General features: G+C 45.6%; 3 protein-coding genes across 5 annotated transcripts; all 3 read right to left on the bottom strand.

Moving 5' to 3' along the window:
- Positions 1-341: 341 nt before the first annotated feature.
- On the bottom strand, positions 342-2,427 carry LOC143433246 (tubulin beta-3 chain). The gene is made up of 3 exons (XM_076910527.1): positions 2,368-2,427; positions 1,893-2,001; positions 342-1,543 (listed from the first exon to the last, which is right to left on the bottom strand). The coding sequence occupies exons 1-3, from the start codon at positions 2,422-2,424 to the stop codon at positions 342-344; spliced, it is 1,368 nt and encodes a 455-aa protein (XP_076766642.1). The 5' UTR covers positions 2,425-2,427.
- Positions 2,428-5,224: 2,797 nt separating this feature from the next.
- Positions 5,225-9,476, bottom strand: LOC143433231 (tubulin beta-1 chain). Its single transcript, XM_076910490.1, has 2 exons — positions 9,297-9,476; positions 5,225-6,544 (listed from the first exon to the last, which is right to left on the bottom strand). Exons 1-2 carry the CDS (start codon positions 9,351-9,353, stop codon positions 5,258-5,260), a joined length of 1,344 nt encoding a protein of 447 aa, XP_076766605.1. The 5' UTR covers positions 9,354-9,476; the 3' UTR covers positions 5,225-5,257.
- A 4,020-nt stretch (positions 9,477-13,496) lies between these two features.
- Positions 13,497-14,975, bottom strand: LOC143432850 (serine hydrolase BPHL). Of its 3 annotated transcripts, none has more exons than XM_076909782.1 (6): positions 14,882-14,975; positions 14,711-14,801; positions 14,251-14,571; positions 13,910-14,165; positions 13,734-13,846; positions 13,497-13,617 (listed from the first exon to the last, which is right to left on the bottom strand). In XM_076909782.1, the coding sequence occupies exons 1-5, from the start codon at positions 14,963-14,965 to the stop codon at positions 13,756-13,758; spliced, it is 843 nt and encodes a 280-aa protein (XP_076765897.1). In that variant the 5' UTR covers positions 14,966-14,975; the 3' UTR covers positions 13,497-13,617; positions 13,734-13,755. The 3 variants fall into 3 exon arrangements, with proteins under 3 accessions (XP_076765897.1, XP_076765898.1, XP_076765899.1); XM_076909783.1 differs by having other exon boundaries at positions 13,497-13,614; positions 13,743-13,846; XM_076909784.1 differs by lacking the exon at positions 13,497-13,617 and adding an exon at positions 13,647-13,676 and having other exon boundaries at positions 13,752-13,846.
- Positions 14,976-15,374: the final 399 nt, after the last annotated feature.

Raw genomic sequence — 15,374 nt, 5'->3', positions numbered from 1 at the left:
ATATATGTTGTGCGATGATGTATCGCGATGCACATATTGGACGACACACACAGTGTAGACGCGAAAACGCAAACGAAAATAGAGACGAGGATGGAAATGGAAACGGGAACGGGAAGGCAAACGGAAAGGCAAACGCAAAGCTAATAAACTTATGATCATGATAATAGTAATAATAATAATAATAATAATAATAATAATAATAATAATAATAATAGTAATAATAATCGCTAAGAATAGAAGAGGATAGATTTTTGGTTTCGGGTCCTTTGGCGTCGGTCGATGATCGGTGGTCGGATAGATTGAAAGTGTACGTATAAAAGTATAAAATGGTGGGGAGCGATTTACTCTTGCTCGCAGGTTTCAAAGTCGTCGGCGCACTCCTCGGCTTCGAAATCTTCCTCGGCGGTGGCCTCTTGGTACTGTTGGTACTCGGAGACCAGATCGTTCATGTTCGACTCGGCCTCGGTGAACTCCATCTCGTCCATACCCTCGCCGGTGTACCAGTGCAAGAAGGCTTTCCTGCGAAACATGGCGGTGAACTGTTCGGAGATTCTCTTGAACAACTCTTGGATGGCCGTTGTGTTCCCGATGAAGGTCGAGGACATTTTCAAGCCTTTCGGCGGTATGTCGCAGACGGCCGTTTTCACGTTGTTCGGGATCCACTCGACGAAGTAGGAGCTGTTCTTGTTCTGCACGCTGAGCATTTGCTCGTCGACCTCTTTCATCGACATCCTCCCGCGGAAAACTGCGGCCACGGTCAGATACCGTCCGTGCCTGGGATCGCAGGCGGCCATCATGTTCTTCGCGTCGAACATTTGTTGCGTCAGCTCGGGCACCGAGAGGGCCGAGTACTGTTGCATGGACCTGGAAGTTAACGGGGCAAAACCGGGCATGAAAAAGTGCAGCCGAGGGAACGGAACCATGTTCACCGCTAGCTTCCTCAGATCGGCGTTCAGCTGCCCGGGGAACCTCAGACAGGTTGTAACGCCGGACATGGTGAGCGAGACCAGATGATTCAAGTCGCCGTAGCTGGGATTCGAAACCTTTAGCGTGCGGAAGCAGATGTCGTAGAGGGCTTCGTTGTCGATGCAGTAGGTCTCGTCGGTGTTCTCGACCAGCTGATGGACGGATAGCGTCGCGTTGTAAGGTTCTACCACGGTGTCCGATACTTTAGGCGAGGGCATCACCGAGTACGTGTTCATTATTCGATCCGGATATTCCTCGCGTATCTTCGATATCAGCAGCGTACCCATACCGGATCCGGTACCGCCACCCAGCGAGTGAGTCAGTTGGAAACCTTGCAGGCAGTCGCAGTTCTCGCACTCCTTTCTGACCACGTCCAGCACCGAATCGACCAATTCCGCCCCCTCGGTGTAATGACCCTTCGCCCAGTTGTTCCCCGCCCCGGATTGACCGAACACGAAATTGTCCGGCCGGAATAGCTTCCCGTAGGCACCGGATCGTACAGCGTCCATCGTTCCTGGCTCCAGGTCCAAAAGTATCGCTCGGGGCACGTACTTTCCGCCATTGGTCGAGGTGGCCACTGTAACCATACCATTACTCGTACATGCCTGTGCCTATACTCCGGTAACACGCGTCCATACTTAAACGTGCCCATACTCCTCGTCCATATTAAACGCGTCGCTCGCCCAAAACGACCGCCCCGACTCCTCTTTACTCCCGAAATGGTCACCGAACGAACAAAGCGGTTATTTCCGTTGCGAGAAAAAAAAAAAAAAAAGAAAAAGAAAACACCTTCCTTTTCTCCTTCGTTTCGCGAGATCTATTTCAGGCCGTGCATGAAATTCCCCGACTACCCATCGCAGCATCCCCCTCCTCGACGGAACTCTCGACGGTTCTCCGTTAACCGATAAACGTGAAACCTCCCTTACCAGATGCCTCGTTGTAGTAGACGGAGATTCGTTCCAGCTGCAGATCGCTGTCCCCATGGTAGATCCCGGATTGATCGATCCCGTGCTCCTCGGAGATCACTTCCCAAAACTGCAAACACACACACGCACAACAACATTCATTTTCGATACGCTGAAAACGGATATCTCTACGAAATTAACGCACGACCTCCGGTTCCCCGTTCCTCGTCTGCGTCCTCGCGGTTCTTCATTTACTCCTCGCCCTTGCTATTTTCTCTTCTCTATTAATAGTCGGTCCATGCATCGCGATACCGAGGTTCGGACGTTCGCCCCCCCACCCCCCTCACCCCCCGTCACCGCCCTCTCGAGCGTATGGCAACGAACCTGCGTTCTCGGCTTCGAATGACGATCGTTGGGTACGCGTATCGTCAAGATTTATCATTTTCGGACAAACGATAGAAGAAACGCGGAGTGTCCCTGTCCCAACGCCACCTACCTTTGCGCCTATCTGGTTTCCGCATTGTCCAGCCTGCAGATGCACGATCTCCCTCATTATGGACGTTGACTTCTCACCGTGTTTCCTTAACGAGCGTCGATTGGTCCGTTGATCGACGAAAGTCGAAAGCTACGAAACGGAGTAGTCCTGATGTGCGTGATGTGCGAGCGGCGTCGAGTGCGAAGAGCGCAACGAGAGAGCCGTGTGCAGTCGAGTGTCGCGCAGGAGTGGAGCCCACGAAGCGAAAACTGGCGAGGAAACGCGCGCTCTCGTGTCGGTGTCCTGAGGTCGACTCTCCGCTCGGTTACTCGCCGCGTTTCTAGCCTGCCCGGCCCGCGGCTCCACGCGACCCACACGGAGGGGGAGAAGATCCTCCAACCGGCGAGAACGTCGGCCCGACCGACAGCCTCCAGGACGATAGCCCTTGTTCGCGTTCGATTCCCCGAAACGGTTAATGACACGCCTCTCCTAAACTTTTTATATCACATCCACGCCCTATCTCTTCTATTCATCTTCGTTGTCGTGATCGATCGATCGATCGATCGATCGATCGATCTATACCGTTTCCGTACTCGAAAACAACGCCGAGAGAGGCGATCGTTGCGATTTTTACCAGCAGCGTTTCGTCAATTGAAAATGAGAATTCGATCCGCCGCCGTAGTCAGCTTCTCGTCTCGTGAGTCACTCTTAAAACGTCGCGCGACACACGATTATTGGGGGACTCCAGCTGTGCCCGCTACTGTTTCACGACATCCCCCGCCGCGGTAAAATCCCGTTTTCTATTATTGTAACTCGCACCCTAACCCACCCTCCCCCCATTCCCCTCTTGTCCTTGCTAAGCACCCCCGTCTCGCGTCGTCAACCGAATCCGCTCTTTGCATTCCTTTTCGAGCAATTCCAGCATTCGACGACGTTTCGGACGCATTCTGTGCTTTGCTTCCGAGGTGTACCTGGAACGTATTTCCTATCGATCGGAAATACGGTAAACCTTATCGTTACCTTCCTCTCTTGTTTTGCGTTTCCCATCGTTTCCCGTCTATATTTCTGCGCCGGCTACCGAGGCACCCGATTGAGCGAACGTTTCGCGCGGCCACCTTTGCGAAACTCGTCCACGTAAAACATCCGCACGCTGCCAATCTCCCTCGGACCGAGAATACAATGAAACGTGGCTCGTAATTAGCAGGGCAGTGTCTCGAGTTGAAACGAATTCACGAAGCGAGACACCGGGCGCCGCGCCGGTATGTAACTATGTATGTATGTATGTATGTATGTATGTATGTATGTATGTATGTATGTATGTATGTATGTATGTATGTATGTATGTATGTATGTTCCATCCATCCATCCGTCTATGTATATGTAGTTGGACGATGAGTCACAGCAGCTATGCCACGGGGTCGTTGTCTGCCGTTGCGTTCAAGAAAACCCCACACCACGACAATGCCCGTTTCCTCGTCCACTCATCGTCATCGGCTAGCTACCACGATCGATGTTTTTCATCAAACAGGCGACGTTCTTCAAAATAGTACGACTCGTTATATTATTATTATCATATATTATATTGTTAATCTCATATTTTTCGACACGAATCACGGTGCAGAATTCACGACAAGTAAAGAACATCGAAAGATACGCTGGATCACGACGGTGCTCCGATTTCATTCGACTTAACCGTATTATGTTAATCCGTTAGTCGGATGGCAAGTCTCGTGGATGATTAAAATTCGATCGAGATCGTGTCGTCGGTATTCTGATTTCTGCAAATTATCGAGTGACGGGAATTCGTCGTCGGTCGATTCGATCGACTATTCGTTACTTCCTGTCCAGAGAAATTCATATTATACGCGCGAAGCAAGTGCATTCTTCCATCGGATCGTATCAGAAGAGAATTATATTGTACGCGATGGACTTGATCGTTGTTCGGTTTGCTAACCGTTCCGCTTCAACAGATGGCGGCACCAACTGTTAACTATATCCATCGATAAGAAGACGCGACAAGATGTACACGTCGTATTGCATAATACACGCGTAATGTAGAAAGTTCTTCAAACAATTTTGTTAATTATAAGACTGGAAAATGAAACGAGCCGCGTATCGCACTTTGATTCTTACCGTCTCGATAGAATTTTAATGGCACATTTTATGGTCCGTACGAAACTAGGACCGAGAGAGCAACTTGTTGTCGCGTTAACTGGATTTACGATATAGTTATTTTCGATACGTACCGATTGTTCGCTCAATAATTACTACTTTATTCAGATCTATATGTAATGGTATAAAGGTCAATAGATGAAGAAAACAAATGTTAATAATAGAGATACAGCTAGAATGCAGTTTACAAAATATAAAAAATATGAATCGTCGAGTACAGAGTACTATTCGTTGGAGCGATTACACGGCGCTGTAATAAGGGTTTCTTATAAAATCGTACACTTATATGATAATAATTTATTCAAAGATGATGGTGGCCGCAACAGCGGTTATACATTGGATTAGAAAGACGCGCCTCGCAAACGGTAAATCGAAGAATAAACGGTGTACAGATAAAAGAAGATTAAACAAAGTATTCGCCTCCTCTAATTATTCTCAGAGTGCGGATCAACGTAAAAGGGGCTGGGATTACTGACGAAAGAAACGCGTCTGTGGACACTAGAGACTATAATAAAAAAAAAGAGAAACGGGAGGAATAAAATAGGAAACGTGTGAAATAAAATTAAACGCATAATTAGGCAGCAACTGAAGAGCGGAACGGAGACAATAGAGACGCAGGAATGACGATGGATAGTAGGTAATTAGAGTAGAGCTAAGTAAAGTGGAGAGAGAGAGAGAGAGAGAGAGGGGGGGGGGAAGGAGAAGATAGACAGACAGATAGATAGAGTAGTGGGCGCTTTTAGTTTTCGTCGACTTCGGCTTCCTGCTCCTCGTCGAATTCCGCGTCCTCGTCGGCGGTAGCTTCCTGGTATTGCTGATACTCGGAAACGAGATCGTTCATGTTCGACTCGGCCTCGGTGAACTCCATCTCGTCCATACCCTCGCCTGTGTACCAGTGAAGGAAAGCTTTCCTCCTGAACATGGCGGTGAACTGTTCGGAGATTCTCTTGAACAGTTCCTGTATGGCGGTGGAGTTGCCGATAAAGGTGGCGGACATCTTCAAGCCACGGGGCGGGATGTCGCACACGGCTGTCTTGACGTTGTTCGGGATCCATTCGACGAAGTAGGAGCTGTTCTTGTTCTGGATGTTGAGCATTTGCTCGTCGACCTCTTTCATCGACATCCTGCCACGGAAAATGGCCGCTACGGTGAGATACCTTCCGTGCCTGGGATCGCAGGCGGCCATCATGTTCTTCGCGTCGAACATCTGTTGGGTAAGCTCCGGCACGGACAAAGCTCTGTACTGCTGACTGCCGCGAGATGTGAGCGGTGCGAAGCCTGGCATGAAGAAATGAAGACGGGGGAACGGTACCATGTTCACGGCGAGTTTCCTCAGATCGGCGTTCAACTGACCGGGGAACCTCAGACAGGTTGTGACGCCGGACATTGTGAGAGAGACGAGATGGTTCAGGTCGCCGTAGGTAGGCGTGGACAGTTTCAAAGTGCGGAAGCAAATATCGTAAAGGGCCTCGTTGTCGATGCAGTAAGTTTCGTCGGTGTTCTCTACCAGTTGGTGTACGGAAAGTGTCGCGTTGTACGGTTCTACCACGGTATCGGATACCTTTGGCGACGGTACGACCGAGTATGTGTTCATAATTCTGTCCGGATATTCCTCGCGAATCTTCGAGATGAGCAACGTTCCCATACCGGATCCGGTACCACCACCCAACGAGTGGGTCAGTTGGAAACCTTGCAGGCAGTCGCAACTTTCGGCTTCCTTCCTGACAACATCGAGGACGGAGTCGACCAGTTCTGCACCCTCGGTGTAATGACCTTTTGCCCAATTGTTGCCCGCTCCGGATTGTCCGAATACGAAGTTGTCTGGTCGGAAGATTTGTCCAAACGGTCCCGAACGCACGGAATCCATGGTGCCCGGCTCCAGATCGACGAGAATGGCACGTGGTACGTATTTACCACCGGACGCTTCGTTGTAGTACACGTTGATTCTCTCCAACTGAAGGTCAGAGTCGCCGTGATAGGTACCGGTTGGATCGATGCCATGCTCGTCGCTGATGATTTCCCAAAACTGTAACAAACAACGATCGTTCGCACTCGTTAAAAATCTCTCCCCGTGACTTAACAAGAGTACCCCTCCCCTTCCCACGAATGGAAATAGTACGTCTTCCGTTTTCAGTCTTCCGTATTATCGACCGAGAGAGAGAGAGAGAGAGAGAGAGAGAGAGAGAGAGAGAGACGAGGTTCGACGACCTCGTCCGTGAATAGCTCGCGTGCAATTAATCGTAATGCGCGCGCTCATTAAGGCTTTTTGCAGCCAAGTTGGAAGCTTTTTCTATTCGAATCTTCTTCCTTTTTTTCCCTACCTCGATGTTAGGGGATCCGTGTTGTCGAGCGCCAATCGAATCTTCTGGTAGAGGGGGTTCATATCTCATTGGTGTTCAACCGTCGTCAAATTGTTGCCCGAGACGCGGACGAATGCGCAGCACGGACATGCAACGAAGCAACGCGCGGCATAATCGTTAGCCTTCCTCTACTAGAGTTAACACGCGACTGGTGCCGCGTACCTCTCTTCAACCATAGTTCAAAGACCTTGCAGTATATTTCTGGAAATCGATGCGCTCTTGGGATACTAGCTAACGCGTATTATATAGCGATCCTATTGCAAAACATCTAGTCCGCAACAATCCGTTGGACGGACAACCAAGTAATGAGAACGCTGTATCACAGTCTTCTCTACTCGTAATCATTGAACGTATTATACACCCTCTCTCTTTCTATTTAACTATCTACTATCTAAACAGTGTCTCTGTGTGTAATACTAATTCTCACCGGCTGATACGAACTGTAACATCGTACACTGAAACGAGGAATGTATTAAGCAGTACGACCATATATGGGGCCATAGCTAGTTGGGAAGTGAACGTGTCCAACCTTACCGCTTGCCACCACCTACCTACTTGTACATACGTAATGTATAATGTCGTAGCGAGATGAGTCACCAATGTCATCACTATATATAGAAATGATGACTGCAATGCCAATCTTGTTTAATTAGCATAAGGCGCTACACTCGATTTATACATTCTGGTTTCTCGTTTATCTCGCTCGATCGCCAGAGTTGCTTTCGATCGGTTTAAGAGTCGGTTTGTAAAAACTCGTATCTTAGAGATTGGAGATTTTAAAGAGAAATTTTTAAGCAGCATTGCGCGCAACGCATATTAATCTATGATGAACAAAATTACGATCACACGTTCGACGAGATTAGAAGAAGTAAAAAGATAATAAAGTACGATAAGAAAAATGTGGATCAGTTTGAAAGTCGGTAATGCCGATGATAGCAATTCTTGTTTTCCGGCGATTTAAAAGTATACATGCACACAATCCGAGAGGCGGTCGATACACCTGACTGTATCCAATCAGTCGTTGCCAACGTGAAATAACCTGAAACCGACCGAGCGGAGCAACGCCAGAGAAAATGGCGAAAGGATATCTTCTTTCTGTATTTGGGAACGTTTCGCCGTGCTACGCAACACACGATGTCCTTGGATTACAAGATCCCTGAATTGCTAACTGTAACTCTATTGCACAACAGAGTGCACCGGTTGACGGGGAAAATATTTTCGTTACAAAATCAATAATATCGCTGCAGATTCAGTTGGATAACTTAAGAAACGGACATTGACTCGACGGAACACCCTTGAAAACTATGAGAGCGTAACGAAAACTGTACAACTTGCTATGCACAGCCATACGTACACGTTAATCGTTACAATAGCTGTAGTAAAATGTTAACTACTCTCTCCTTTTTCTTTCTTTTTTTTTGCGATCAAGTATTTAAAAAGTATTCGTTATTAAATGTTTACTAAATTCGAATTGGTGTTTTAACCGATGAAATGTTGGATAATAGATATTTTAACGTACGTTTAAAAAGGAAAATGATAATTAATTTACAACGGTAGAAAACATACTTTTGTATATACGTGTGCTACGACGAACATCAAACAAAAATCAAAGGAGAGGAGCAAGGAATGTACGTGCGAGAGAGTTGAACGGGGGGATTTGCGGGGAGATAGAGAGAGAGAGAGAGAGGAAACTGTACCGATTGCGCGCGCAACCGTTCGATTCTGTTGCCGCATTAACCGGTGTATGTATCTGGACGCCGGAGACAGGCCACACCCAGAGACTCGAGGAGTATAAGTAAAACGTTCTACGAATAAGTAAAAACTGGACGATGCAATTTTCTCGTGGCTTTAAATATCACGCGAAAAGAAGAGGAGAGAAAGGCGCATCTAACGCTCGACGACAACGATTCGTTAGAGAATCCGGCTCAAAGAGAAAAAAAAACCGTTAAGTATACTTGCCGGCCGGCAAAGTCCTGTCGCCATGACAGGTCTTCGACCGAGCGAGGTTGCCGTTTTTTCGCATACCAACCGTACCACGTAGCCGTACCCAGTGTAACACGGTGTTTCGCCGAAATAGTTGGTTACGCGTTCGCTAAATTCGAAACGTTTCCCGTTTTTTACGATTTTCGATAGGGGGGCACGGTAATTCCGTAGCAGAAATCGGTAGAAGGAAATTAACGTCCGAAAAGAACGTGACGAAGAAAAGAAGAAGAAAATTCGTAGAATTTATCATGATTTCCTCCCTTCCGATTATCCCGTAATCGAAACATGTTTACTTCGACGACGCGCATCCCTTCTGACGATACCGTAAGACGATCGTAAAACAGTTTCGAACGAATACCGAAATTCGATACCGAACAAAGGAGCGTCCCCACGCGCTGGTCAATTGAATTACTTGGAACGTTTCCGATTGCTTACCTTTGCGCCAATTTGGTTACCGCACTGGCCGGCTTGAATGTGAACGATTTCCCTCATGTTGGTTGATAGTTTCTTGGACTTATTCGAAGCTTACCGCTCTATAATCGGAACGAACGACGAGACACACGCTAACTCGTCACGAGAGCCCAGAAACGAATATGCCCCAGCAGCGGCGTCCGTTACAGATTTTCAAGCTTCGACGGTACCGCGGTGGGGCGACGGGGGGCGGCTCGAGTACCGCTTCTGATTGGTCGATGCCTTGGCCCCGCCACCTTTTCACCAGCCACCATCGACAGCGTTGCCAACTACTGCCACGATTCTGCGCCGATGCCAGCCCAGCCTCTGCGGATATGACATCGTAGAAAATTTCGATTCGCCAAAATTGCAGACCGACGCCACCAGCCTACAAATCCGACCTCTTTCTCCCGATGCAATCGAGAATAATATCTTCTTACGATAGTAATCGCTCTTACGCTCTGCATTTTATTCCGACTTAATCATTCTTAACGATAGCTTGTTTAACGAACGCGCTCCTCTCGTTTTAGCGTCGCTGCCCAACGAGCCTCTCCGTCATCGACGCTTGCATTAGCAGCTGAACAATTCGATCGACTAACTCGACGCATCGAACGATCAATGAAATATCGTACAGATAAGTATCGTTATCACGTTAATGGAATTTCTATATCGATCTTCTTTCAAATTCAATCAGCGGCAGTGAGAGACAATTTGAATTGGAAAATTTCTCTTTTTTCTTATCCACGCGACGTACGTGCAACATAATTTGGCAAAAATGGTTATTCCATTGTCATCGCCCTTCCCCTCCTCTCCCCCTACCATTAACCAACAGAGACAGATGGATTTGCCTGAAATCTACCCTCCCCCTGCTTGTCCGAAGCTAGCCGGAAGAAAAGTCGATACCTAAAGTACGTGAGTCATCAGTGTGGTAGGTGTATTTACAAGCTCGACGAAATAACGCGATCCAATTAAAAATGCGTTACCTTTCAGATAACAGCTACGACGGAGGCGGTTTACTTTTTTTTTTTTTTTTTTTTGTCGCTCGGCGAAAGATCGGGGCTACGCTTAACGAAGAGCAATGTTAAGTATAAATGCAGATGCAGGTAACAGTGAGCAAATACGCGTAAGCAGAGCGCACAGTTACGTTTTTACAAGCAGAAAAGAAGAACGGTACGATCGGAGACAGGAGAGCAGGTAGGGTGGGTTACGCGTTGCAACGCGTAAGCCTCACCGTTACCATGTATGGATCACTCGCTCTTCGTTTCGAAGGAAAAAAAAGTCAACCACGATAGCGTGTATACGCCCGCGCATTTAAGTCTACGTATACACGCAGACACTGGCTCGCACTGTCCGACGGATAAACGTCGTAGCGCGTGCACGTAACGGGCCTGCCAATAACGAGGGATCGTATTTATTATCGAGGTAAATTCTAACCGAGAGGAGCGCAGAGTGCGTGTCTACCTCCGGTTCCTCGCATCACGATACACTAGAATCGCTTAACGAATCTTTTTCTTACTTATCCTCGCTCGTAAACCGGAAGCAGCCGTCTCTCGCTTGTCTTGTCTGCAATCTCCTTGATCGCATTCGATATTATGCAATGATATTCATCGTCGCGGTAACGATACACGGATTAGAAAAACGTACTGGTACGATATTGGATAATACCGATAATAGCGTAGCTATGGTATAAACGAAAATACTTGGCCAGCCGAAGAAAGTCGTTTCGAGAGAACGCGACCAATGTGCGCTTGTAATCTACTCTGATTGTCCTTCGTTGCCCGTACGATTAATCGAGTCCACGAGTAGAAACACTCGCTGACATCACGTCCAATCTACGAACGAACCGAGAACAAGAACTTTGCGGTCAAAGAAAAAAAAACAAGAAAAGAAATAAGAGGGAGAGTGAAAGAAAAAAAAGAAACAGGAAATAATGCCCGCGTGGTTTCTCTCCACGATCGATAATTGATGCTCGATCTTTGCGATTACCTGAATATCATATTACCGTTTATAATCGACATGCTATTGGCCTCCTTACTGGGAAAGAATTGTTCTCATATGCATATGTGTGCATGTGCGTGCGTGTACTCGGAAATTAGACTAGGAAACGCGTTCGAGCATTATAATTGAACGTTCAGAGTAGAGCCTAACAGAGTAGAGTAGAAGGCTGTATAGTATAGTTGGCAGCGAATAATCAGAAAAAATAATATTTTTAGAACGGAACGAACATCAACGAACGATGTCCTTCTTCCCGATAACGACATTTTGTACGCATGTCAGAGAAGAGCCGACTACACGATGCTGTTGACTTCCAGAAATGTACGCGTTTCAACCTTTTCCATTCCGTCTGGAAACTGGCTGATATTTTTAACGCTTTAATCGGAGAAGGCACTATCCGTGTTTTTAATTAAATTATGCTGTATCGTCAACGACGAGTAGACGGATACGATTCGGGAGAATTGACTCGGAACGAGAGCCAGGCCGAACCTTGCCCCGCCTCAACTTTTATTGATCCGAGTAACGTCGTGCCCCTGACAAATACGTCTAAATATTTCCGCAGGCGTATATACTCCACGTTATCCGTTTATGCCTCGATTACGACACAGTTACACGGACCGAACGGGATCGTTCCTGCAAACGATACGTTTCGCTTCTTCGTATCGTTTCATCAGAAATTTATTATAAATTTCAGAATATTCGGAACACATTGGACAATTTTATCTGGCTGAAGGTGATTATAGGGGTGGCCGAGTTGTATCGAGGACAAGATTTTGACATACGACCACTTTCTCGAACGATCACGAACGCTACAGGTCTGAAAATAAGTAACAACGGAGACGCAGGCTGCCGTAAATGGTGTCGTTTTCCACTTTGGAGGACAACGTGCTGGTAGATCGCGGCGAGGCAGTAGATCAAGAGAATCAACCAACTCGATAACGGTAGCTTCGAAATCTGATTGTGAGTCACCAGGTCGCTCTTCTCGATCTCCCTTCACCTTTCTCTATGTTCGGCTCTCTCCGTTTAATTTCTATATTTTTCTCAGTTCAAAATGGAAAAATTAAAACGTAATTGCTGGAGTATTTAGCTATGCATGCGTGTACATAGAAATTCGATAGATAAATAACAATTGCGTCTTTGATAATTGTTCTAGAAATATTTTTTGGAAATGGTCCTACTATCTCTTTTGACATACCTTATCTGTAAAAAGGGAAAACGATAAACGGCACGGCGAAAAGAATAAGGAGAGGTTCGCACGATCCAATCACGAACCGGTCTGCCCATATTTGGACACGTCTGCCGTATTTTTATGTACATGCGTATACGTCATCTCTCTTCTATTCATTTTTATTCGAAAAGAAATGTTACGTATGAAACGTAACGCGATAGAAATCTTTTTTTTTTTTTTTTTTTTTTATTTCATTAAGGAAGGTGGTTTTTATTAAGGAATTCTTACGTGGCATTTATTACATCTGTGACACTTAAACGTTATTCCGATTTTTGGTTAATTCATATTCGATATGAACGCGTCAGAACGCTGTGGGAACTTCCGTGGGAAGTTGCGCGAATGTTTCTGCTACATCCAATCGTATTGTTTTTCATCTTGATTGCGAAGACGCTCGCATAATTCGCGTAAGTGGCACAAGACCACTTTCTATCTACGCGCAGCTATTATCTCAATGCGAATTTTAATTATTTTTGCTTCGATAATGTTTGCTGGAACGGTTTTTTTTTTTTTTTTTTTTTTCTTTCTTCAAAAGAGGAGGAAAACGAGTGAACAAACGAGATATAAATTTTTCCGACAATGAAAGAAATAAGTACATACATGTATATGTGCATCGTTGTTTCCTGGCAAATGGTTCTTTAGGGCGTAGCCGAGGCTAACAGCAGGATCGATTTTCGTACGAAGCGCATTGCGGGCATTTCGGATGGGCGGTCCTTGACGTCCGCATTCGATTGGGTAATGCTCGCCACCTCGTATTTGCTGTACTTTTATTTTCCTTTTTATTTTTTTCTCTATTATCTAGCAAATTAGACATGTATCGATATATTCATTTTTATGTTACAATTTGACTATATCTCTTGATAAAAAATATGATAAGACTTTATTCGAGACCGAAAGAGACTCTGTAGACATTGCAGAGATTACAGATATGGGAGAAGCTTAATATTTCGATGATCAACACACAAGTATACACGTGGATAGTAAAGGCTTTGTCGCCCACATCGTTTCGCAGCTCCTTTCTCTGACTCGATTACTGTGCCGGTTATCCCACGTGTATCCTCTACTCTGCGTCACGCGTCCAATGTGCTGCAGAATAAATGTTATTCAACCATTTAGTACGGACGGCTTTTCTAGCATCTCTAACTGTTGCAGTCATGAAGGCTGAAGTAAGGTAGAAAAAGTCAATATTGATTTATACGTACTAAACTAAGTTAAAGTAGCATATCACTCGGTCAAGAATTTGGTAACCGAATCGTTGAATTCCTCGGGGTATCGTAAATGCAAATTATGCGTACCGTTCTCAAAAATTATCAACCTAAAACGATGTTCCATGTATTTTATGTGTGCGCGATTCCACTCTTTATCGGATTATACAAACTTTGCTCCGACGATGTGTTCTTTTAAGTAAGCCGAATGCTGGCTAAGCACCATCGGATCTTTCTTCCCATGAATGATCAAAGTGGGACATTCAATCTTAGGCAGGGATTCTTTGCACATGTCACCATTTCGTTTCTCGCAAATTCTCGATACGGAATCCAGCCAGCTGCACCAAATCGTTCGAAAATAGTCTTCTCCGTAAACAGCTATCAACGGTGCTCGCATTTTCTCGGACCAAGTGTCGATATTTCGATATTCTATTGACAATAAGGAGAAACGAAATAATCGTCTAGAGGACCAACGTTAAACGGTAAAACGTGCCAGAATCGTGGCCGAACGTACGTTTGTAAACGTTCATTTCTTCGGGCGTTATATAAGCGTTTGAAGCAACGGTCACCATTTTTCGTACATTATTAGGAAACATCGAAGCGAGGATTAGCGAAGTAACACCACCGTTGCTCCATCCTATCAATGAAAATATATTGTAACCTAAAACATTCATTAAATTGCAGGCCCAAACGGCATCACGCTGCAAGAAATCGTCAGGAAATGTTCTATCGGGAGGCCTTGACTTCCCATAGCCTGGAGGGTCCCATACTACTATGGTCAATTTTTTTTTATCCAGTCCCACTATTTGTGGTTTGAAATCCGTCCAAATCGAACCTGTGGACGGCATGAGATTACAATTAAACATCATGCACACCGAGACGGTAACGTATGTTCTCTCTAACGCATTCTTTGAAAATATATAATTGCACGGTGAATGGTATTCGAGCACCATCTTCGTTGGATAATCGCTCACCTACGGCACCCGGTAGAAGTAAAACTGGATGTTCGCCAATTCCAACTCGCAAATAATTAATATTCACTCCATTCACGTTTACTTTTTGCTCCTGTGAAAAAAAAAATGTATCAATCATCGTACTATTTTCTATTTATGTGTGTATACCTATAATTTATACGTATGCATTACCTCCAAACCACTTTGAACGGTCGAAGGGAATCGTTTCCCTCCGTTTGTCCATCGGAGGGGATTAACACTTTGGTGAAATAGCATTTTGTTTGCGACATTCCGGCTTAATTTCACTAACATGACTGCGCATCATCAACTCGCCGTTCCTCGATGTCGTTTCGCTTCGCGAAATATCGTTCACGTGACGGTGTCACGACATTTAACGTGATTAGCGTTACGTAAACATTTTTAACTCTCTTTCGATACCTGCTTATTAAACTTTTTACAATGTTCGACTCTCGTTGTTGTACATCTGTCTCATGCACGTGTGTTATAAATTGCTTCGAATGCTTCAGCTTTGACTTCCATGACTCGCCGTGAAAAAATGTATTATCAATTTATGACTCGAATTAACTTCCTCCGAATATATGGTTTCATGTAAACAACGAGAAGCTTTCTCGTAAGTTGTCAGTCCACATAGTTATCCGCATAGTACAAAGTGAACATACGTATG

This window comes from Xylocopa sonorina, chromosome 2 (genome assembly GCF_050948175.1).
Source record: "Xylocopa sonorina isolate GNS202 chromosome 2, iyXylSono1_principal, whole genome shotgun sequence".
NCBI lineage: Eukaryota > Metazoa > Arthropoda > Insecta > Hymenoptera > Apidae > Xylocopa > Xylocopa sonorina.
Note: the sequence above shows the minus strand (reverse complement) of the source record. Positions and strands in the feature narration are given on the sequence as shown.